General features: G+C 42.0%; 1 protein-coding gene across 1 annotated transcript in view; it reads right to left on the bottom strand.

The window, feature by feature from the left end:
• Window positions 1–26,092, bottom strand: part of LOC126397591 (melanoma receptor tyrosine-protein kinase-like) — an 88,246-nt gene that overhangs the window by 12,386 nt on the left and 49,768 nt on the right. Inside the window, exons 3-16 of the mRNA XM_050056481.1 lie at window positions 25,080–25,287; window positions 15,660–15,794; window positions 14,068–14,136; window positions 12,887–13,005; window positions 12,202–12,343; window positions 7,461–7,574; window positions 7,249–7,375; window positions 7,066–7,139; window positions 5,784–5,874; window positions 5,384–5,583; window positions 5,159–5,291; window positions 4,359–4,449; window positions 707–864; window positions 563–595 (exon numbers count right to left, since the gene is read on the bottom strand). Coding sequence (XP_049912438.1) covers window positions 563–595; window positions 707–864; window positions 4,359–4,449; window positions 5,159–5,291; window positions 5,384–5,583; window positions 5,784–5,874; window positions 7,066–7,139; window positions 7,249–7,375; window positions 7,461–7,574; window positions 12,202–12,343; window positions 12,887–13,005; window positions 14,068–14,136; window positions 15,660–15,794; window positions 25,080–25,287 — 1,694 coding nt within the window. The remainder of the gene's footprint in view (window positions 1–562; window positions 596–706; window positions 865–4,358; window positions 4,450–5,158; window positions 5,292–5,383; window positions 5,584–5,783; window positions 5,875–7,065; window positions 7,140–7,248; window positions 7,376–7,460; window positions 7,575–12,201; window positions 12,344–12,886; window positions 13,006–14,067; window positions 14,137–15,659; window positions 15,795–25,079; window positions 25,288–26,092) is intronic.

Genomic DNA, 26,092 nt, shown 5'->3' with positions numbered 1-26,092 from the left:
AGGACGTTTTCCGTCCGAGGGGGACTAGAGGGTTGGCACAATCCGACTACTACTGGCAGTCTAACTCTCTCAAAGATGTTGAAGTTTATTTAGATCTTTGTGAAGCTCTGACATAAGCTTTCAGAAGATAAAATGAGATCAACTAGCAGACAAGATTGAAGACAACACACAGATTTATAGGCCGAGTCAATTTGATGTTGCACTGACAACAAAAATCACCTCTGGATAGAAAACTGGCGATTGATTACAATAGCTGAGATATGCAAAATCGGCAAATTTGTTGTGAAATGACAATGGAGTCTGGCGAGTTTGATAAAACAACTTTAATTCCATGTCAGAAAAGTCTGACAAGGTAAAGCGGTGAAAATATTCCAAATATAGCATACACTTTAACTGATGCTGATTTTTTTCAGGTGGCTTAAAAACTACCCAACTGAGGTAGCATCTGCTCAGCATCATTTGGTTTTATGCAGGTGATGATAGCAATTTCTTCCTGAAAGTTACTGTAATAAAATTGATTCTGCCTAGTGGGAACTGAAACAGTCTGCAACAAAGTGCCTACCCGGTGCATCCAGAGAGTCCAGCACCTGAACACCTGCAGACACAGAGAAACAACACTCCTTTTATTCAACTCACTTTTATTAATCCATATATCATCAGAGACGTCAATGAGCACTGCAGGATGAATCAGTAACATGTGTCTCACCCCTGGGTGCAGTTCTGGTGGCAGGGCTGGCACTGGCCTGTCCTGTCAGGGTATTTCCAGATCAGCATGTCTCTGTCTCCCAGCACACCATGGGGGCAGCGTGGCACGCAGTGGGGGCCGTCTTTAAAATGGGCGCACTGGGAGCACTGGTTTTTCCCCTGCAGATGGGGACAGAGGAGGGATGAAGGCAACTAAGGAGTCATTTATAGAAAATCTGGTGAGTTCTTAAAGTTTTTCACTACTCAGTAATTATCAGGGTTCCCATGGTCATGGAAGCTTGGAAAAGACATGGAATTTCACAATCTTGTTTTCCAGGCCTGGAAAAGTCATGGAATTAGTAAGAATCATTTAAAGATTTGGAAAACTGTGTTGTGTATAATGAAATGAATTGTTACTTTAATCTTCAGGTGGTAACCTTCCACGTAATATAACATAACAGCAAACTTATGTTCTGTAAGTTAGCTGTTGACATAACATACAGTGGCATGCAAAAGTTTGGGCACCCCTGTTTTAAATTGTATTAACTGTGAAAAATAAAGCAAGTAAAGGATGAACTGGTTTCAAAAATGCATGAAGTTAACGATGACATACTTCTTCAACAAGATCCCTTTTTAATTTCAATCTTTTACAGCATCAAAACAACAAAAAGGGAAAAGGGCCCGAAGCAAAAGTTTGGGCACCCTGCATGGTCAGAACTTGGTAGAGCCTCCCATGACAAGTATCATAGCTTCTAAACACCTTTTGTAACCAGCAAAGAGTGCACAGCTCTTTTGAGGTCTATCCACAGATATTTAATGATGTTTAGGACTGTGAGGGCCTCGGCAAAACCTTCAGTTTGCACCTCTTGAGGTAGTCCTTTGTGGATTTCAAGGTGTGTGTTGGATCATTGTCCTGTTGTAGAAGCCGTCCTCTCTTCATCTTCAGCTTTTTTACAGATGGTGTGATGTTTGCTTCCAGAATTCACTGGAATTTAACTGAATCAATTCTTCCCTCTACCTATAAGATGTTCCCCATGCCACTGACTGCAACACGAGCCCAAAGCATGATCCATCCACCCCTGTGTTTAACAGTTGGACAGATGTTCTTTTTATGAAATTCTTGTTTTTCTCCAAACATACCCATGCTCACTGTGTTCAAAAAGCTCTTTAGATAATAAATAAATATTCGTGGCAGTGAAAGCAGCTCAAGCTGCTCATGACATCAAATTCTGAACGTTCGATTATGCTTCTCAATTTAAAGGAGCCGCAAAGCAGGTTACTGGCTGGAGCACAGAAATGTGACTTTGTGCATTTGCCTGAGTACAGAAACGCTCACATTTGGACAAAGAAAACAGAATAAAAATTCTAAATAGGTCTGACATTAAACATTAAACACACACAGCCTGTGTTGCGTTCAGGCGTTGTCACGTAAATAACAAATTCCAGCATGGCCGTAGCACAACACAGCAGCATGTCAAGTGGGCCAAACCAGAACTGAAAATGAGCAAAAAATTTTGATTTATTATTTCACCCCAAAGCTGTAAACCTAGAGGAAACACTGTCAATGGTTTGGATTCGAATGCCTACAGTGCGATTAGTTAAACAGGTGGTAAGGAGAGCAAATGAATTGCATTCCCGCTAATAACAAGCGTTCCAGAACACAAATTGTGTAAGTACGTGCGCTTGTCCACACTTGTGTATCGATTCAACAAGGAAGAAGACACTCTTGTAATTTGTGCTGCTGTGTGGTACCTGCGTGGATGTAGCCGCCATCGGGTCTGGGTTTACGATATCCTCCAGGGCCATGAACAGCATGGGGAATATCATCGGCTGGTGCGGGAGCTGCGGCTGGATGGGGAGAGGTCCCAGCGCTACTTCAGGCTGAACATAGATCAGTTTGACAGCTTGCTGCTTGTTTTGAAGTAGGAACGAACGTGTGGTAGGAACTAAACGTTCCGAAGATGTTCTCTGGGTTCCACACAAGCGATGGACATCTACATTCCGATTGGTTGCTGGTCATTTGCAGCTCAAACGCGTCATAGCTAATTTGCTTAAAGTTAACCAGTCTTCAACTTTGATTTGCAGCTCAATTTGCCAAACCGCCGCTCATCGCTTTTGCAGCTCAAAACGCCTCTAGTCGCCACATGTCCATTGAAAATGAATTAGACCTGACGCCTTTGCAGCTCTGGCAGCTTTTGGTGTGAACGTACAGTAACAATCCTACAAACAGCTTTCTCAGAAAGCTTTCCTGGCCTTCCAGAACTCAATTTGACCTCCACAGTTCCTGTTAACTGCCATTTATTAATTACATTATGAGCTGAGGAAACAGCTACCTGAGAACACTTTTCTATCTTCTTACAGCCTTCTCCTGCTTTGTAAGCATCAGTTATTTTAGTTTTCAGTGCCAGGCAGCTGTTTAGAGGAGCCCATGGCTGCTGATTGTTGGGACAAGGTTTCAGGAGTCACAGTATTTATAAAGCTTTGAAATTTGCATCAGCTGCCCTTTACTAATGATGACTGTCAACAAGCCAGAGCCCTAACAAACTAATTATGGTCTGAGACCTTGATAAAAGTTGTCTGAGAGCTCAAATGTCTTGGGGTGCACAATGTTTTGCAGGGTGCTCCTTTCCTTTTTTTTTTTTTAACTCTAAAATTGTATAAAACAAAAATTAAAACGGTAATCTTGCTTACAATGTTAAAAAGCATGTTTCATCTTTAACTTCATGTTTTTAGGAGATCAGTTCATCTTCAACTTACTTAACTATTCAAAGTAATTAAAAATTTGACCAGGGGTGCACAAACTTTTGTATGCCATTGTGAATCCAATATACGTCAACTGAGGGCTGCATGATATATCGTTTCAGCATCAACATTGCGATGTGCAATAGTTGCAACACAGAATATACATTGTCAATTACAGCAAATTAACTCAAACAACTTGTTTGCTGTTTGAGACAAAAGGAAAACTCACGCTGTTCTCATTTTTCATGACAAATACCGCCAAGCCTTCCCCTTAAAGAAAGGTTATGTGTATGTGTGATGTAGTGTGGCAGCGTTTGTTGTGGAAAGTGAAATTCTGCTGCGTGTTTTGAAAAGTACTATGAGTGGGCTGGCAAGTGCAGCAGACACAGTGAAGCACATGCTTTTCTGAAATGGAAACTTATTATGAGTCCTTAAAAAGATTTGAAATTTTGTCCATGAAAATGTGTGGGAACCGTGAATCATTATCCTGCTTTTAATTTCTCATCGATCAAAATCATTCAAATTATATGAAATTATTATTTTCTTTAGTTTGTTGGTGTAAAGCGCTCAGTAATAAGGAATTTCATTGAGAAAAGCGCTAACTTATTAACTTATCGTTAGTTGTATGTTACGTTTAAGCCATGAGACGTTCTTATTCAGCTGAGGAAGACCATGCTGAAGGCATGATTTATGGTTTAAAGTTGAGCAAATGTAAGTGGACCCTTGAGTTTAGATTAGTTTGTTGCACAAGAAATGTAATATTTTATTTCCATAGTTGATCATATCAATGAGCGCAAATTAATGTGAGAATCAATCAAAGAGTAGGAGAGATGATAACAGACAGGCTGTGCTCTGACAGTCTGGCACCATTTGATACTTCACATATTAAGATTTGTACATTAGAAATGAACCCCAGCAGAAGCTGGACTGACCGGTCCATGGCAGGCTGGGGTCCCTCTCTGCAGCAGACACTCCGGGTGACACTTGACACAGCTGCCGTTCACCTCCACCTCTCTGGGCTCGCTGCAAAAACACACAAAGAAAAATCTACAGTCAGGACAGAAGATCACAAAGGACAACCTATCATAGAGCACAGATTTATACATGTAAGGTAAAGTGCCAAATAAAAGCAGTGATGGAATACAAGAATAACAGCCTTTTTACTTCAGAAAAAGTAGTAATACCACAGTATAGAAATACCGTGAAAAACTTTACCCATGCAAAAGTATAAAGGTATAAGCATCAGAATATACTTAAATACATAAAAGTGTCTGTTTATCTCAAGGCAAGACACCCCAGATGAAAAGTGTTTTTTCACGCACTGGTCAATTTTGAGATTTTGGGCTAATGATGTCTCAGTTTCATATTTACACATATAATTTCAGAAAACTTGTATTATAAAACATAATTGTCTTAGTGTAAATAATCAACTGGGGAAGTTTCATGGTAATATCTGTTAGTAAAAAAAATTAGCCGATTCACCTGGCATGTCTCCCATGTGATGATGCATCATATTAAATTTGTTGATTATATTTTGTGTAAAGTGTATTTAAAAAGTTTAGTAATAAGTTTGTACTGCAAATACTCCAAGTTTACTAACATCAAAAGCTTTAAAAACTGAACAAAAAAAACAAAATTCTAATAATATTTTCACATGGGGGCATATTAGGTAAAAAGTTCACAGGTGCAAGTCCCAGCAGGGAGAATCTGCTGTGGTTCAAAGCTCTCTCACCCCTGCAGCAGGTTACAGAATGCCACACAGCGCCCCCACCGGTTGAAATGGCGACAGGACACACACATGGTAGGACCTGGACCCCAGCAGCCATCATCTGTACATTCCAGGTCACAGGTTTGATTCTGTTGTTCTGAAACACACAAGCAAATTTTCCCATTTTATTCACTTCTATTAGCAGTGATGACAGTTACAACCCCAACACACACAAACACAGGAACTCACCACAGACTTCGGGGGGGGCGTTGTTGCGCATGCTGGTGGTCTGGTCGTTGGATCTGAAGAGGCGGGTCCACTGGTCGGGCCCAGTGTAGCAGAGCTGAGAGTTGTCCTTTATCATCACCCGGCCAGCACTCACCTCCTTCAGAGAGCGCAGGCCCAGCCAGCGGAGGTGCTTTGCCCTCACTACCGCCAAACTGTGCTGACTGGACCAGAAAGATTTATTATGAGGGGAGGTTTATGAAATATATTCAATATTTAACTAGTAAAAAGTGGTGGAAGATCTTTCACTTACAGTAAGTAAAAGTAATATTACCTCAAGGTAGAAATACTCAGTTACAAGTAAAATTCCTGTATTCAAAACTTCATGTTTTTTTTATAACAATATATTTATCAGCTGACTCACGCTCGTGTTGTTCTTCCTCTGATGATCTCCAGGTTCTCAAACACTGACAGAGAGGTCAGATTCTCTGGCCAGGACTGGATCAGCAGGAAACCTGGAGGACACACAAACACATACTGTATATACCCAGACTGTACCTGCACTGTTCAATGACAGTGCTACTTTGTAAGTAGTTGCTTTTGACACAATTCAGTGAATTTCAGTCAGTAGATGGTCAATAATTCTGTACCAGCAACCAACTCTCAGAAAGTTAATGGTCAGAAGTCACAATGAGTGTGTTTATAAGTGCGTTAGTGTCACGATTTTCAGTTATTCAGGATATGAGAAACTTGAGAGACCTGGAATGATCAAAAATCTGGATCAGATGTTTACATCACACAGTATCCTGGTATTTATCAAGTGGCATATCCACATTTCTGAAACCAGGATATGATGTTTACATGCGCGTCACATAGCTGGGATACTCCAAAAACCTGAATGTAACCTGGATTCTCCAAAAACTTGATCAAGACCAGGAGAGTCCAAAAACCTGATCATAACCGGTTTACTCCCCAAAAAAACATATCATAACCCGCAGATTCCAAAAACCTGATCATAACTGGGAAAATCCTAGAAACTGATCATAACCTAGAGACCCCAAACCCCAATCACAACCAGTAAACTCCAAAAGCCTGATCATAATAGTAAGACTCCAAAAACCTGATCATAATAGGAAGACTTCAAAAAACCCCAATCGTAACCATCCATCCAACCATTTTCATTCACTTCTCCAGGGTCGGGTCGTGGAGACAGCTGGCTGAGCAAAGCACTCCAGACATCCCTCTCCCCAGCAACATTTTCCAGCCCCTCCTGGGGGATCCCAAGGCATTCCCAGGCCAGACAAGATATATAATCTATCCAGTGTGTTCTAGGTCTGCCCCTGGACCTCCCACCAGTTGGAAATGCCTTGAACACCTCTGATGGGAGGTGCCCAGGGGGATCCTGATCAGATGCTGTACCACCTGGCTTCTTCTGATGCAAAGGAGCAGCGGCTCTACTTTGAGCTCCCTCTGGATGTCCGAGCTCCTCACCCTATCTCGAAGGCTGAGCCCAGCCACCCTACAGAGAAAACTCATTTCGGCCGCTTGTATCCGCAATCTCATTCTTTTGGTCACTACCCAAAGCTCGTGATCAAAGCTGAGGGTTGGGACATAGATAGACCAGTGTGAACCAATCATAACCAGGAGACTCAACATAACAATTCAGTGTGATGAATGAGGAGAAGCATTAATGAATTTTGACCTACCTGTGATTTCCTTCACTGTCCTGAAGTACTCCAGTTTAGCCGGGTCCATGGGTGGGATTTTATAGTGTGCGTCGCTGGAAGAGCCAATAAAGGAAAAAACCTTAGTTTCAAGCCTTGCTTTCAAAGATCACAGAACTTTTCCTTCACTGCACTTCCTCAAACTAAATGTTCTGAGTATCTTACCCAGTGAAAGAGGTTTCAATGAGGGAGACGTCCCCATTTATCTTTGTGCAGTTCCGGAAGGATTCAATATTTGAGGCGTTGACAGCCATGGTGTTGATCAGAGTGCCAATGCCGACTCCGTCACAGGCTGGAGGGAAGAGAAAGACTCTGTCAAGTTATTTGTTTAGTGTTCATGTCTGTCTATCTCTCTGTCTGTCTCAGTCTCAGTCTACCTTTAGGACAGGGACCTTCACATGCTTTGCAGCGTTGGACTCCGTTCTCCTCCACCTCGTACATTCCAGCGCTGCAGGTACGAACACATGATCCACCTGTCACCACGTAATTATCTAAATGAAAACAAAAACAAAGGACAATTTTATTTGTTTATAAGACTCCATTGGTGTATTGTTGCACTCCTTAAACCCTGTCTGACTTAAGGGGCTCTAGTTTCGCAGACCGTGCGAGGCAGGGGCGCAGCGCACCTGCGCTTCGCCAACTGGGTGTGGCCAGGCGGATTTTTTTGGCACACCGTGCGCCTGGCGCAGCTACTCCTCTTTCCCACCTCCATCCCTCCTACCTGCGCAAGTCGGAAAGAGGGAGGAGAGAAGGCGTGGAGTGGGTTTTACACACATCACACCAATCAAATGAGCCCCTCTCCTCGCCCTTAAATGCGCCGCGCGAAGGCGTAATGAGAGTTTACTCAATTCGCCATGGCAGAAGAGAGCAGCAGCGTCAGACGGCCAAACTTCTCCCAGGAGGAAACTGATGTTTTGGTCCGGGAGGTCCAAGCTCGCAGTGTCCGAATATACGGAACTGCGAGCAGACCTCCACGGGCTGATGATGCAAAGGTAGCCTGGGAGGAGGTCACCACAATTGTAAATCAATGTTGCGTTTCTCTCGTGCGCGCGCGCTCTCTCTTTCTCTCTCGCAGTCTCACTCTGTTTCTTTTCTTTTGACTTTTCTAAGATGACAGATGCTGAATATATACTCCCTATCTGATGCTGTGGCTGTTTGTGGTTGGCTGAGAGGGATGTGAACTCATTAGTTTGCAGCTGTGTTAATCAAATCAGGTTGGGTTTCCATTACGCGTGCCAAACGTGCCAAACGGTGCCAATCCCCTTTGATCTGACATCAGATGTGACGGGACAGTCGATATAGAGATACATTTATGTGCTGATTGCAGATAGTTGCATTGAATAGTGGTTTTTTGGGTATTTATTGCATCGTTAATGTGCCTGATATTCTGGAAACCTGCCTGTGAGGTTTTGGTGACGTGTGCGCACTGTCCGCCGGTCAGCCAAACTTCGGCTTACACCGGCTGCGCTCCCCCTGCGCTGACAGTAGACCTGGTTTCAGCTGGCGAGCTTTTAGCGCACCTTCGGCGAAGCCTTTTGGCACGAAACTGTCACTGCGCCAAGCTGGATCTGTCAACACCTCCCCCTGCTGCGCCGCCACACCCATCTCAGCACACCTCGGTCTGCCAAACTACCAAACTGAGGGTGCCTCGGGTTGCACTGCTCGAAACTAGCTCTCCGCGGGGGGTTCGCCACCCTGCGCTGCGCCGGGAAACTAGAGCCCAGAGTAAAAAAAATGATGCAGTAGAACCAGAAATATCATCTTTTATGTTCCCCACATTCTTCTCCCTTGCACCTACATTACCCACAATGCACCCCTCCCTCTAACAAACTGGTGGTAGATTGTGGTGCAGCAGCTGATGAATCCTGCAGCGCAGAAGAGCAGCGAGCTACATAAGTCTGTTAAGCTCATTTCTTTCTAACTGCACACTGCCACTTTACACTTGAAGTCTTCAACTGAAGCTGACTCAAGTGACATCACTTAAGGACATTTATCAACACTTTATTATGGTGGCTGTAATAAACACTGCAGCCTGTAGGGGGACTAAATGTGATTATTTGAAGATAAATCACCCAATCTTGAGAACTGAGACAAATCTTGTTCTACCAAAAAAAAAAAAACAAAAAAAAACTTTTAAAGTAAAACTTAATAACACACTAATTCTGTTTCTGGGGCAAAACATTATTTTTAAAGGATTTATATACATGAAATAAATATGATTTATAAAATATTTTGATCTCCTTTTGTTTTTATGCCTCCACACTGGCGATAGCCGTGGCTGAAGGCATTATGTTTTCAAGTCATCCATCTGTCCATTCATCAGTATGTACGTACGTCTCATCCTTGTAAACATGATATCTAAAAAGCACCTCAGGGAATTTAGTCAAATTTGGCACTAAGGTTCTCTTGGATTCTAGGATGAACCGATGAGATTTTGGTGGTCAAAGGTCAAAGTGTAAGGTTGCCATGACCTAGCATTCATCTCATTCTCATGAATGTGATATCTCAAGAACAGCTTCAGGGAATTTCTTTAAATTTGGCACAAATGTCCACCCGGACTAAACGACGAACTGATTAGTTTTTGGTGGTCATCGGTCAAAGATCAAGGTCACTTTTACCTTGTCTGTTGCACTCTCATAAATGCGATAGCATAAGAACGCCTTGGGGGAATTTCTACAAATTTGGCACAAACATTCACTTAGACTCGACGATAAACTGATGCGATTTTGATGGTCAAAGGTCACTGTGACATTGCATCTGTCTCATTCTCCCAAACACAATATCTCAAAAACACCTTGAGGGAATTTCTTTAAATTTGAAACAAACGTCCACTTGGACTGAAGAATAAACTGATTAGAATTTTGTGATTGAAGGTCAAAGGTAAAGGTCAGTGTGACCTCACAAAATATGTTTTTGGCCATAACTCAAGAATTCATATGTTAATTATGACAAAACTTCACACAAATGTCTAGCAGGATAAAATCATCATGTGTTATATCAAAAAGGTCAAAGGTCAATGTCACTGTGACATCATAATCAGCATAAAGACTTTTCTGTCCTTTACTCAATGTCATAACTCAGGAAAAGAAGGTCAGAAGATACTGAATTGGTGACTCTAATGTTGAACTTGTGCTGATCATACAGATCTTCTGTGCTGCCATGGGCACAATGTGTGTGAAGCATTTTACATTGTAGAATCTGTCGGCAGCCCTGTGTGAAAGACGACTAGAGAGGGGGGGGAGGGCGGGGCTTTGAGTTTGAACGATGCTGCGCTTTAGCCAATCACAATTGAGGGGGCGGGGCCGAGACGTGCAGGTGTCCCCAGGAAATGTGTACCTACAGAAACAGCAAACTCCGTGTCCATGGCAACCGCTCCACCCAAAACGCCGTCTCGTCAACGTGAAAAAAATATTTTTTCCAGCGGATGTCTTAGTTACAACATGATTGAGCTAACTGGAGTAGTTTCATGTCGTATCCGACAATGGAAGGCTTTAAACAGATGACGTCCTTATGTTAGCTTTGCTGCTGCTGTTAGCTGTCCCTGTCAGCTGCAGCCACTGATGCTTTCTAGACATCGTGATTTCCCAAAACTGAATAAATACCACACATAGCAACACAAAACTGCTTTGCTAGCTCAATCATGTTGTAACTAAGATATCCGCTGGAAAAGATATTTTTTTCACAGACCGTTTATTAAGTTACTGAGTTAATACAGACACCGCTAACGGGGCTAACAGCTAACGGTTAGTTAATCTACGATAACCATGTTATTAATTACAAAACGTGCACACAGAGATAGTAATGTTTGTTCAATCATTGTGTTTATAGACTTTACAAACATCAGATTAGTCTAAGCGGTGATATAGTGACATGAAAAATGTGATATATATATATATATATATATATATATACACACATAGCTAAACTCTGCCAGTTTTCTACCTGGAAGTATTTGTAAACAACAAGGCGATTCCCTGGGGGCACCGCCAGAAGTGAAGGGGTTGAGCGATCCCCTAGGCCCCTGCACTTCCGTTAGTCGAAAAACTACAGGCAAATTTGTCTAATGCGCTAGGGCATACAACCGTGGGATGGTGAATTTTAGTTTAACTACTAAACTTGCCCTTTGTCAAAACACAGCCTTCTCCTTGACAGGAATAAACAACTTTAAACAATTCAAAATGTGTTAAAAGCCCTTAAAATCTAAAACTAACTAATGAATTATTGTTTAAAAATGAGTGTTTTAATTAGCATTAAGAGAACTCTAAGCAACTTTGAAAAATAAAATGGCTCCTCACCACCACTGCTATGAAGTTAACAAATATAAAACTGTCTTAAATCCTTCCTGATCTGTGTTCAGTATTCACTCTGTAGTTTGTTCTTGGTGACTAATTCTCCTGTTATTACAGATCCTGTCATTCCTCCATGCCTGGCCTTCATTAATTCTCTTCACCTGAGGCTCCACGCCCATCTCCTCACCTGCACTCTAGTCCCTCATCAGTTCCCAGCCCATCTCCTCACATGCACTCTATTCCCTCATCAGCTCCCAGCCCATCTCCTCACCTGCACTCTAGTCCCTCATCAGTTCCCAGCCCATCTCCTCACCTGCACTCTAGTCCCTCATCAGCTCCTCAGTATATATACTAGCCCATTTCCCCTTGTCCCCCTTGCCAGATTGTCTTAGTTTCTCGGTAGCATTCCAGCACTTACCTTTTCACCTGAACATTGTGTTACTCTGCCTCATCTCCTGGTTCTGACCCTTGCCTGTTTGTTTGATTAAACCTTTTGGATTCTGAATTGAACTGACGTCTTGTCGTGCTTGTGGGTTCATATTGAGTCAGTGACCGTCACAATAATTTTTGTCAACTCTGTCAGATCTTACCTCTGACATCCATCATGTACACTATTTAAGAAAAAATTAAATCACTGGAAGGTTGGTCCATTACAAGATTTAATAGTCAAGACTTTGAACTTTTAAAATATATTTTCCAGCCTAACAGAAGAGGAATCCCCAAAAATAATGTTTGTTCGGCTTGTCCCAAGTCTTAAGAATGGGTGATATACAGAATGATTTATAGGAGTGAAGTCAATAAATTAAAAAAAATAGTTTAAAGTCCATACGTGGGCAGGCCTTGAAACAGGTTGCCCCAAAGGTGAACTTGGCGTTGGGGTTGTTGACCACCTGGTGGGTTTTGGGGTCATAGAGTGTCAGAGGAGGACAAGCATCTTTACAGGTTCCATCATCATTAAAATCCCTGCAGGCCTGGAGAAGACGTAGAGAGACAGAAGGAGAGACAGTGTCTTCATTATGTGTAACTGTAGTTTTATAAATATAAAAGGTGGATAACAAATGAAGCACAACTCAGCCACAGAGAACAGTTGCTGTTAGTTGACACATTTTATTTTTGAAAGAAAAGAGGTAGAATTAATGAAATAATTTGGTCTGAACTAAACTGAAATGATTTGGACTACTATTTAGCAAATTTGCCTCTTATTCACTGTGGTGGCTGTGATCTACCTCTGATGACACGACATGAGCTTCCTGCGGTTCAGTGTCTCACCTATGGTCCTGGTTTGGGACCTGCCTGCCTTGACCGAGAACTCACCTGTCCTGATATGGGACCTGCTTAACGTGTGACTTAACTAGGATCTTGAGACAGATGGAGACAGGTAGGTCTCAAGATTCTGTTTTTCTGAAGTTACCTTAAAATGTCCCACACATTTGCACCTACTACATGCAAACTGTTGCAGCTATCATGAGTTAAGGCCAACAGTACTGTAGCAGGATAATGCAGTAGACACTGACCAGGCAATCGGTGGCTCGAGGTCCTGTGCAGCCAGCAGCACAGTGTTCATTACAGCAGTCGATGGGCTTTGGACCGCGACACCTTCTGCTGCACTGCTCCGCGCACTGCAACTTTGTGACTAGTAGAGACACATTTGATTACATCATTGGTGGTGCAGCTCATCAACATGAAGGATAATTATGTTTTGTTTACACACTAAAAATATACATTGAATGTACAAAAAAGGATCTGTGCAGGGAGAGTAGCAAACAGAGGGTCTGATGTCTTCAGATTTTACATTTAATGGAATAACAAGGCAATGAAAGTTTGACGAGCAATCAGAATATAAAGGACCACTGGTTCCCAACCTGGGGTCACTAAGACTACATGGGGAGTCGCAAGGCTTTTTTGATTATAAGAAGTCTGAGAAGGCCCTTCAGCAATGAGAAATCCAGGACTACAAGCCTGACAAGCTTCTACCCACAGGTGGAAGCTGAATGACAGCAAACAATATATAATTATATCTATATATATACTGTATATATATATATACAGTAGGCCCATACATCAGCATTTCATTCATTTCTGTGTAGAAAAGTACACAGTTAAAACAAACAAAGAGCTAATACAACAATGGGCAAAAGTCAGGAACACTGAATCTATCAAAAAAGAAGCCTATTGAGTATGATTATTAAAAAATTGCAAAGAATTGTATAAAAAGTTCCTAAAAATATCAGGAAAACTCACCTCACATGTAATATTCATAGGGAATAATTCATCCACACTGCTCTTTTCTACACCATCTTCCTGAAGTTATAACGTTCACTATTTCAGTCAGCTTTACAGTTGAATATAATATGAATATAATATGAAATACTTATTAAAAAATGTCACTAAGCCAGCAGTCATCAGTTTACTCAGTGACAGAAAAGGGGTCCATTGAGGTAAAAGGTTGGGAAGCACTGGTCTAGACTGTTGGAAGTCGGTCAGGTTTAACTGTTGATTAAGTCAAGTTAAATTAAGGGATGAGAGGAAGAGAGAGTGAATGGGACAGAGGAGGGAAGGAGGATAAAAGGTGGAGAAAGGTAAGATGGTGTAGAGTAGATAAGATGATGAGACAAAGATAATGCCGGGGAGGGAAAGGGTTGGAAATGTGTGACAGTAATTGTATCGGTGTGTATTCGAGTGAGTGTTAGTTTACATCTCTGACAGTGATCCGGTCCTGCTGCCCAACACGAACCGTTTACACAGCCAGGATCACACTTCTCACCTGGAAAAACACACATATTATACACAGTCAACAAGACATTTACAATGTGCTCAAATCAGCACACCAAGCTCATCACTAAAAATACTACTCCACCATTTCCATGGCAACATAACTGCCAGAGCAAACACTACACCAAGACTACACCACTGCTACAGAATGGATCGCTTTGATGTTAATGTTGATCCATAGGCAGGACTTCATTTTAATGAATGGGTGGGAGAAGAAGAGAAGAACACAAAACTACTGTTGTTTTTAGTACATATCACACATGTTCTATATGTGTTCATGTAATGGGGCTAAAATCTAAAAAAAAGAAAAGAAAAAAAAGTCACAATAGTCAAAATATATAGCCAGATATAATCAAACTGGAAGTCAACATTTATTAAACTAACAAATCTGAAACATGTTTTGTTCGTTATTTCAAATGACCCGAAAGGGTGATGAGCAAAATTCCACCTAAAAATGATTTACTGGGATATCTTATAAAAAATGATTTAACAAATTCTCATAATGGGCTGTTTCTGTACCTGTTAGAGTAATGTTTAGAATATTACACTTAAATAAAACAATTTCAGAATTTGTACTTATTCACTGTATTTGCAGAAATTCTCTATCATACTTATAAAGGCTTATAGGGATTAATTGGATTAAATTAGTTAGTCTTATTTTCTTTAATGAATATAATTGATGGTCTGTTTGTCAGTGCAGGTGCGTACCTGAAGTGCAGACAGCCAGAGTGTGACCGCAGTGAAAATGTTGTTTTTGAAAGCTGAACACCATCAAATATGGACTGGAGCAGAATATTTTGTTTGATTAAAACATGCTGTGAATTTTGGAAATGATTACATCTTTTTTTTTTTTTAATTCATTCTGACTTTTGGACTTCACAATGCACTTGAGTTATTGGAAATGCCTGGAATCCTCTGGCATCCTCCATCAGCTCTGCCACTGACATGGTGCAACTAGCTTAAAAATACATGTGAACTTTGTGGATGTGGGAACTAAATCTGTACATGGTGAAATAATATTTTTCAGCAAAGATCTTAGTCATAACAAGACTGAGCCAGCTAAGCAGTTTTTTGTTTATATCTAGGGTATTTACTTAGTTTGGGACACCCCCTTTCTCTAGAAAGTATGATGCTCATGTTGGCTGGCAGACTTAACAGGGACTAGAAAACATGTCTGTATGGGTGTTACTAATGTTCCACCTACTCACTGGAGTAGTAAACTAGGTTTCAACTGACCTGACTGATTGTTCTCCAGTTATTAGTCAGACTCCCTGTATGGCAGCTACACAAATTATTTGTCACTTTTGTTAACATTGTGAGACAGGACTACACACACTGAACTGAGTTAATGTGATTTTATTAAGCGCGAACAACACGATTCGCTTTGACTCCATATTACAATCCACTATCACAGGTAGCAGTAATCCTCTGGAGTAAACTTCACATGTAGCTGCTCAAACTTCTTACAGAGAGCTGTTATTATGGAGGACTGTGTGTCCATTTAGTTCTACTTACATTTACGTGTGAAGGTTTCCGTCTTGAAAAGCATGCTGGGATTGCTGGCTTTGTCCAGGATGTCCCACCACTGGATGGTTTCAGTGTTACACAGCAAAGGATTGTGGGTCATCTTTACCCCTCCCTTCAGAATCTCTGTGAGGAGAAGATGGTGAAGTTTTAGCATCATAGAGTTCAGAAATAAGTCATGGAGTCAGTCCTCTCCAGGTCCAAGTCAAAGGGTTCAGGATTTAAGAGGATTTATTTAATTTAATGGGCTGATGCTTTGTGTTTGAATATTTCACTCAGATTATGCTGTATTTAATTTACAGTTTATATTTTCAAAAAATCTAAAGAAGAAATCAATAATCCGATATCAATATAAGCATCAATGAAACAAATCTTCCACCTCCAAGTTGTCTCCTACTATTGCATTCAGCAGTGTTCCTGCTCTTAACACAGAAATATGTCCTGGAAATGAATCATACAAAAATAAATAGTAAAAAATAAGTGTAACCTAATTTGTACCACATGCAAGAACTATTTATACTCTTGTTAACTATCACTGCATGAATAATAAAGCCCCAGTGTCCTCAAACGCGACGGTTATAAAATCCCCATGTCCTCAAACAAGACAATTATAAAATCCCCATGTCCTCAAATCAAGACAATTATAAAATCCCCATGTCCTCAAACAAGACTTTAAGAAAATACCCATGTCCTCAAACAAGACAATTATAAAGTCCCCATGTCCTCAAACAACACTTAAAAAAAAAAGCCCCAATGCCCTCAAACGAGATGATGAAAAGGTCCCAATGTCCTCAGAGAAGATGCTAATGAACATCCAATGTCCTCAAATGGGACTGAAATTAAGTCCCTGTGTCCTCAAATGAGACTACAATCAAGTCCCAACGTCCTCAAACGAGATGATGATAAATCAAATCAATCAAAAAAAATTTATTAAGCATAAATAAGCAAAATAGCATTTTGATTCTGTTTTATAGTTGCTTTTAACTGCCTACCCTTTGGATACCAGTTGTTTTTAACTGCTCAAAGGATTTCTTAGCCGTCGAATTCTGCTTTTAAGACGCACTTTGATCTGCCTGCGTTTGACAGCGTGGGAAAATTCCTGTCAGCCGGCAACCACCTAGCTTACCGGACACCCAGTCACCTCACCAGGCCCAGTACTTGGGCCCGTGCCGGTAAGTTTCGCCTCCTCTCATAATCCAAACCATCCTGTTTCTGTGCCACTTAAACGCCATGGACTCCAACTGGAGTCTTCGTGTGTAAGTTTCTACTGCCTCCCACTGAAGCTACACTAGCGATCTAGCTAGCTGCAAGTCGACTAAGTATAAACAAACACCTTTGCTGCCAGAGCTGTTTTCTCTGTTTCCCCAGCCTCCATCTGCTCCAGCCATGGCACCACGCACCTCACCATCCAACATGCCCTGGGAGGACTGCCAAAAAGCAGAAAGACACATCACTCACCTCAGGGAGGACATCAGACGGCTCTCAGATGAACTCCGGAAAAAAGACTCTCTCCTCTCCGAATTCATCGACACTGCAGTCACACAGTCTAAAGTCATCTCCTCCATGAACTCAGTCGTTGCCAACATCATCCTCTGGGACCCTTCATCACCATGCCGCTGGCCCTCTTCGTGCTCAACCCCCAGCTCACAGGCTCCCTGGTTAGTGGTGGCGGTCAGAGGTAAGAGGGGGAATCCCCATGCTGTCGCGCCTCCGTCCCTCAACCTGACAAACCGCTTTGCCATGCTACCAGCTGATGTCCCTGTTCACCCTGCTGATGTCTCCATGGCTGTTCTAGTGTCTGGTGCTCCTCCTTCTCCTCATGTGGAACTGGACTGCGTCCCAGCTGTGACAGCTGTAACGGCGACGGCAGAGATGGCGGCTCCTCCACCTCCAGATGCGTCGGCGCCTCCTGCGGCAGTTGCGGCGATGGCGCTCCCATCACCAGCCGCTGTGTGGTCCAGGACTGGAGCCAGACCTAAGGTTTCAGCCTCCACTTCCCATCAAACCTGTCTACACACCTGCCTCTCTGGACGGACGTGGTTCATGGTGAACACCTGGCCTCCTTGATGGCCGCTGCTGCTCCTGTCCCCTCTCACACTGCTTTGAACCAGGCACCCACTCCTCTCTTCCCCCCCATTGCCTTGATCGTCGGTGATTCCATCGTTCAGCACATCCGTTCTGCGAATGCAGTCACTCACTGCTTCCCCGGGGCTACGACCGCTGACATCCTGGAAAAACGTCCTGGTCTTCTGGAGTCCTCCATACCTGGCTCCAATCTGTTTGCGCAGCACATAATATGGGTTTCATCCACAACTTTGATCTGTTCTGGGACCGTCCCTCCTTCTATGGGCGAGACAGTCTTCACCTGAGCATGTTAGAATGCCACATGCTCGCTTCCAACCTCCAGCACGCTGTGAGTTACGCACGTGATTGACTATCTACCTCACACACCTGTCCATCCGCTCTCTCTTTTTCTCCCAGCCTCACAACAAATAAACAAATAAACACTCCTCGTTCCGGGGATGACAACAGTTGCGTCATTCGCTCCTTTTGGACGCTGAGATCATGTGAGCCAAACCGAGTTAGGAGGTCCGTTGACTGCTCTGTGTTAATCTCTGTGTCGCGGACTCAGAAACTTTCCCACGTCACTCTTAAACTCTCCCTCTTCAATATCAGGTCCCTCACAAACAAAGCAAGATTTCTCTTTAACTTGGACATTGTTTGCCTTACTGAAACCTGGCAGCAGCCTAATGACTTTTTTCATTTAAATCAGTCTCTGCTGCACGTGTTTGTTTACATTGCTAAACCACGCACTTCCGGTGGCCTCGCGCTGATCTATCGCGACAGTTTAAAAATAGTCCCCCGTCCTTGTCCCGTCCCCATCATTCCACCTTCATCACTGAACTATCATCTATTTTAACAGATCCATGTGCCATCACTCCACATATAATTTTAACTGGGGATTTTAATATTCATGCTGACAATCCCAAGGACATTTTCTCATTAGACTTCGTTGGAATTCACAGGACCACAGATGATTTGTCATTTGTTAAAATCTAAACTGGACATGTGAAGGCTTTTCCTCTCTGCATGCTCTTTGATCTTCAAACAAAGACAGCTATCTGACACTCATCTCTACAGAAGGTTATCTCACACCTCAGTGAGACACAAGTCTCAAAACTTGATTGGACAGGACTTTTACAGTGACATGTGACTCTGTGATGTCACAGGCATCTGTACAAGGTCTGCTCCCTTCAGACAATCTTTCTCTTACTTGGGAGCTGCCGAGCAGCCCACACCTCTCTTCTCGGCTGGACCTGGACCAGACCAGATACCCAGACCCTTGCTCCATTGCCCCAACCCACTGAAGGGAGGGCAACTGCTCACAGACTCTCTTTTTCCTGGACTACGACTTGCCCATGCTCAAGACACAGGCAAACCTGAACCAGAGAAGTTAGACTTGCAAGCACAAGGTTTGCAACTAGCTTTCTAGCAACAAGGAGAACCAAGTGAGTTAGCATCCAGCATCTAACTCTGTAAAGACCTCGAGTGACCAGCTTCCTCAGAGTTTCACCTTTGGAACAAAGGACACAACAAAGACTGCATCTGTAACCACAGCTCTTTCCAGCCTTCTTCCGCCAGCTAACAAAGCAGCACACCGCAAAGTGACTCTTTCTTCCCATTCACTCAAGGATCAGTAACGTAACAACTGGGCATAGCTTTATCACAGCTTTACAGGCTAAGCAAGACTGTTTAACTTATTGTATGTGATTTAATGCTGTCATTGAGTGATTGCTGTGCCTCTGCATGAATCCAGACCAATATTGCAACACAAATCACATCCACATAGACTCATCAACAAATAGACTTTCAACAGAGCTACACCCAAAGAGGCAACTCAAAGTTCCCGCTTCTCTTCCTTTGTCTTTGTCCTGACCACACGGTCAGACAAACACCTCCCCCGATCTGAAGCCAGCTTTGATTTGGCCATCTTGTAGTTCTCTGTTGTCAGCCATTTTGTTTTGTAGGCCAAACGGCTCTTTGATCACCACACCCGCCTTTGTCTTTCTCTCTCTCTCTCCCTCTCTCTCTCTCGCAGACACACATACACACACACACACACACACACACACACACACACACACACATATACACACCAAGCTTGTATATAGTTAGTTAGAATTTGTGTGTTTTGGTTTTGCTTTGCTTACTTTGTGAATAAATATAATTGTTTGGAATCATACCTGCTGTCTGTTTAATGTTGCACAAGAGTGAATGAATAGTCAGCCATTGCTGCGTCAAGAACTCCGAAATCCTTCACGGTGTTACTGTTAATTTTGGTTATTGTCATTAATTTAATTATTAATCAAAATTCTAAATTAATAGTTTAGCGTATTTTATGAGACTGATATCTTTAACTGGCTATCATTTTCCCTTTACGGGAATGGTGCCCCACGAGGTGATTTAAAGGTTAATTAAGTCACATTATTCAACATAATTATTATCAAAAATTATTAATTATTTCTGATAGCCAATTTACAACATTAATGGTGTTCCCTTGGTGAGGCCTAATATTGTTGTTCCCTACATAATTGGGGCCTCAGTGTGACGCCCTGAATTTATGTTCCCAACATAATTGGTGCTGCCGTGTGAGACCTAAAATTATGTTCCCAACAACTTTATCTCCAACCTGGACAGTTTTGAAGTCACTCAGTATGTTGCATTTCCAACAATCAATAAGGGTCATATTTTGGACCTGATCTGTTGCTCTGGTGTTGTTCCATTTAATCTTTCTGGTAAAGAACTTCCGTTGTCAGATCACAAATTCTTAACTTTTGATGTCAACCTTCCTGTCTGCAAATCCCGTCAAGAGCGTATCATGTCCTTCCGTAATATTAAGAACATCAATATCACAGAACTGAACAGTTTAATTTCTATGTCAATCTCTCATTGACACCTTTTCTCCACTGCTGAACTTGTTGATCATTACAATAACATAATACTCGCTGCACTGGACACCCTGGCTCCATTGAAAACCCGCACAGTGACTTTTTCTAGGTCCGCTCCATGGTTTACCTCAGAACTCCACCAACTTAAAACGCAAGGTCGCCACCTTGAGCACCTTGCCAAGAAAACTGGACTCACTGTTCACTCTCAAATGTACTCAGATCACATCACCTCCTATAAGACTGCTCTAAATGCTGCCAAATCTGCCTATTACTCCAACATCATCCAATTTGACGGAAACAATACCAGGACTCTGTTTTCCACAGTTAATACACTACTCAAGCCCAAAGAAACTGGCACCCGCTTCACGTCAGCCCTTCAGTGTCAGCAATTCTTGGACTTCATAAACCACAAAGTTTACTCCATACACCACCAGCTTACTCCTTCCCTGTCTTCTCAGTTAAACACTCCTTGGTTAAGTGCTACTGTCTGGCCCACCAGTAGCCTATCTGCCTTTCATGTTCCCTCAAATCAACAAGTATCCCAACTGATCATGTCTTCCAGGTCTACTACTTGTCTACTCACTCCACTTCCTACTACACTGGTCAAGGCTTGTCTCCCCACGCTCTCCCCTTTCATTACACAAATTGTTCACTCCTCCCTGTCAACTGGTATTGTTCCCTCCCTACTCAAAACTGCTTCAGTCACACCCATATTAAAGAAACCTGGCCTGGACCCAAATGAATTCAATAACTATCGCCCTATCTCAAACCTCTCATTCATCTCAAAAGTTATTGAATGTACAGTAGCTTCCCAACTTCAAGATCATCTATCAAAAAATAACCTCCTTGAGCCTTTCCAGTCTGGTTTCCGTCCCAATCACAGCACAAAAACAGCTCTCACTCAAATAACAAATTACCTTCTGGCAGCGGATTCTGGCCTTCTCACCATCCTCATACTCCTGGACCTCAGTGCCACCTTCGACACAATATCCCACGCCATCCTCCTAGATCGTCTGGCTGGCACGGGGGTCTCTGGCATTCCTCTTCAGTGGTTCCATTCATACCTGTCTGACCCTTCTCAGTTAATCCAAGGACAAACCAGATCATCACCCTCACCAATCACTCACGGTGTTCCACAAGGTCTCGTGGCCGAAGTCTCGGCGATATTTTTGACAGCACCCTCTCATTCACATCCCGCATCAATAACATCTCACGCACAGCCTTTTTCCATCTCCGCAATATCTCCAGACTTCGCCCTCCCTCGCCCAACACTCCACTGAAGTCCTCATAAATGCTCTGGTCACTTCTCACCTGGATTACTGTAACTCCCTCCTCACTGGCTTACCACATAAACTCATTCACCGTCTACAATCCATCCAGAACTCTGCTGCCAGAATCATCACTCGTACCAAGTCCTCCGATCACATCACACCAGTCCTCATTCAGCTCCACTGGCTCCCTGTCCAACAACGGATACAATACAAGCTCTGCCTGTTAACATTCAAAGCTCTCCATAACCAGGCTCACCCATATGCGCACTCAGTTCAGTGGGTGCCGGGCTTTTAGCTGCTCAGCACCTAGACTCTGGAACTCACTCCCACTACACATCCGCATTCTGGACTCTACTGACCCCTTAAGTCCCACCTCAAAACACACCTTTTAAAATTTCCTACTCCCTATAACACTCTGTCCTCCAACTGTCTTATTCTCCTTATCTATTCATTTAGCCACATTGTATTCTCTTTGTATTTTTATATGTATCTCTTGTGCTATTGTATTTTATCTTTTATCTGTAAGGTGACCTTGGGTGTTGTGAAAGGTGGCAACAAATAAAATTTATTATTATTATTATTATTATTATTATTATTATGATGAAAGAAACAAGTTTTGATCACAAAATTTGATCAGGTTTCTGCCTTGTCCACTTTTGCTTTCCTTGTTTGTACACTGATTGATCTATTGTGCTCCTGCTTCCATAAGATTGAAAAAGTGTCCACAAATGAAGACAGCAGGTCAAAGTTAAGCAGAATTAAGTATAAGGTGGAGCAAACCCAAAATGTAATCTCCTCATATGAAGACACAGGGTCGCAGGCTAATGCCGTATTGGAAGACAAAACTTCATTTTAATTCAAAATTTTCAATAAATCTACAGAATGAATTTATTATTGTGCGTAAAGATCCATCTCAAATATTTTTTTTGCTACAGGTAAACTTAATTATATCACACATCAAAACCACAACTCAAGTTCCATCACGTCCTCCACCACCTCCAGCTTCAGATGCAGAGCTACGAAACACTTTAAGTCTAGTTAACACTGCTGGATCTCACGCTGACAGAGTAAATACGCACTGTGAAACATCAATGTCATCAGCCAAAGTTTGTGAGGGTGCGGTCTATTTCCTGCTGCCAGAGTACAATCTGGTGTTGACTGAAGATTTCTAAATAGTGTGCAAACTCCACCCCACCTCCACCCTCCCAGGCCTGCTGGCAGTACAGCAAGCACGGCAACATCCCTGACACTCATCAGCAGCTTGTAAAATGAAATTAAGCAGAATACAATGAGCAGTAAATAGTGCCATGAAAAGTAACCAGCCCTTCTTATCAACAAGGTATACCCACCTCTTTATCTAGTCCTTTAAAGTATACCCACCTATCAGCCAACATGTCATTGACATATTTAGTAGAGTATACCCACTTCTCCTCTGTAATCTACCCATCTACCCAGTACTACACCCCCCTAATCAACTACCACTTCACCACTGCTTTCACACCCTCTGGCTCTGTGTATTCACTGGAAACTCAAGACTCTGAGTGTCCCTGTACTACTCACTGGTTCTGTTTAATTGCCCTGGACGTCCATAAAATCAAGGCCCCTTGAACTACTCACCAGCTCTGTGTATTTGCTGGGGAAACTTTCTCTGGCCCTGTGTGTGTAGGTTTGTATACTTCATATTTTAAGAGTGTGAGTACTTATATATCTATGATTGTGAGAACCAATGTGAGTTTTAGACCTAGAAAGTCAGGACATTTTTGGAAAGCAAGGACATTTTGGCCAGTCCTCACCTTCAAAGGTCTGTTTGAGGGTTCAGACTTGCTTTTAAGGTTCAGATTAGAATCAGGACAAGGAGCCTTTTTATACTCAGTATGTGACCACGGTTACCAAGATTCCTTTGGAGTCTCCAAATGTCCTTTTTTGGGAATCTAGACATACCCTTGGTAAAACCATGTGTAAAATATTCATTTTCTGTGGTATTGTTATCTACTTTGAACTCGGACTAGATGAGGCTTGATGCTGTGGTCCCACTCTGTTTTCCAGCCAATAAGTCCCAGTTATAGTCATCTGCAGGCATTTCTTTTCAAGGAAATATTCAGGCTGAAATAGAGTGCTCCAGGGATGATGTTTTTCCATAGGCCCATATGGAAGTTGGCATTGCCTTGTTTCCCTCATCAAAAAGCCTATGGGATTTGATTTAATTGTAGAAAATAAGCTCTGTGACAAACAAAAGTTAATGACACTTACACATTTTGTTCAGCAAGATAATCTTCACAAATGAACACCACTTTTATGATTTTTGCAGCGTAAATACATTTGCCAGTGGTATAAAGCTAACATTAGGCTATAAACAAACTACATCACAGTCGCATGACTGAACATCTCTCCTGCAACACAACTGTAAAGCCATGTTCAGCTTGATGATGTTTTGTAGTCTCATTTAGCCACTTGTTAGCAACCACCTTTTTAAAACACATAAAAGCTTCAGAATTCCCAATGGGGTATTTACTGATGTATTTTGTGTTGTAGAACAAAACGTGAAAGTCTCTTCAGCTTGAGTTAACAAAATAGTCTGTATTAGACATTTAACTAAAAACACATTCAAAAAACCCACTAACTTCAAGACGAGGGAACCAGGGACACTAACATACTAACTAATTACCTGGCTTTAGGACTTATTCCTGGAGCACTCCATAAAAACTCCTCCTTATGTGTGTTCAGACTTCTATAACTCAATGCCAATAATAGCACTTGCAGTGATTCTGACTGAAAAATCCTCAGAATGTTATGTTTCAGAAAATCATTCTTTTATTTTATAGTTATAGTTGACTATTGTATGTAAACTTACCTCCGTAGAACAGAGGTTACAAAACCTTCGAAACAAGCCACAAATTTACTGTTTAAGTATCACTAAACCCCAATTTACAAATGTATAATCTATGAGCTTGTACTTAAGAATCACTAAAAAAAGATAATAAATGAATAAAAATTAAATGCTATTATATATGCCTTACTATTGTTAAAATTAAAATAACAGATATAGATAATAACAGATCATGACAGAATTTTCACTACCTTGTATGTAAGGGGCTGAGGGATGCATTATGTCAGTGAGGGTCCTCACCAGTAAATCAGTACAGGGTTTTGTGTGTGTGTGTGTGTGTGTGTGTGTGGGTGTGTGGGTTTACCCGTCAGGCTGCTGAGCTGCAGCTGTCTCAGCCCACTGGTGTAGTTGAGAGTTGCAGAAGAGGTGTTCCTGTTGTAGTTGGATATCACCAGCAGAGCGTATTGGTTTTCGTAGAGGTTCTGGCCTCGGATCAGCCTCAGATTGACCAACGGGATGTTGGCAGCCTCGTTCATGGCGATCAGAATGTAGCCGCCAACTTCCTGGATGGACTGAAGAAAGAAGAAATCATCAATGTTTGTTTTTTGTATGTTTTTGTTTTGTTTTAGATCTCACTGATGTGCTCTCAGTGACTTTACATCTACAAAGTGGACATATTTTAAATTCTTGCTCATCATTTTCCAACAGTCACCCAACAGCATTTAGACTGGTTCTCTTCCTTTGAAGCAGCCAAAGGTTTCACATCATTTTAGGGACGTTTACTACTTACTGTTTATTGGTTAACTAATTGAAAATATATTAATCCACAACAAAGACTAAAGTCTGCTGTGAGGAGATCAGTGTCACCAGTACACTCAGTCTCTTTCTGTTTAAATATAAAGTATTATTATTATCTGCCATTCATTGAAGAGCAACAAACCATTTGTATTTATTGCCTAAAATGCCTAATTTACTTGGATTCTGGACAGTGTTTGGCCCATGCCAAAAATTTAAACACAATAACAATCTATTGATTCTTAATATGTTCAATGATCGATTAAGGAAATCCTGTACAGTTCATGTGAGACTTGTTGCAGAGGGATTATTTAACATTACACAGTTAGAGTCATTCCTGAACATGCAGCTGTGAGCAGGGACTGTTTTGAACTCCCTCTGTTGACACAGTGAAAGACGCTTTGACCGGCTTCGCTGCAACTTTTTGTAAAATCCACGATTCTTTTCAAAGCGTCCGTGTTTGTCTTCCGGGCTTTGATTTTTCTGAGCTCCTCAAGGTAATGCTGTTTGGCATCAGTTCACGAATGTCAGAGCGTCCTCAAATGCAACACAAAGACAGTTTTTAAAAAGCGCCCTGCTCAC

This window comes from Epinephelus moara, chromosome 11 (assembly GCF_006386435.1).
Source record: "Epinephelus moara isolate mb chromosome 11, YSFRI_EMoa_1.0, whole genome shotgun sequence".
Lineage (NCBI taxonomy): Eukaryota > Metazoa > Chordata > Actinopteri > Perciformes > Serranidae > Epinephelus > Epinephelus moara.
This window is presented reverse-complemented; position numbering and strand designations above follow the sequence as displayed.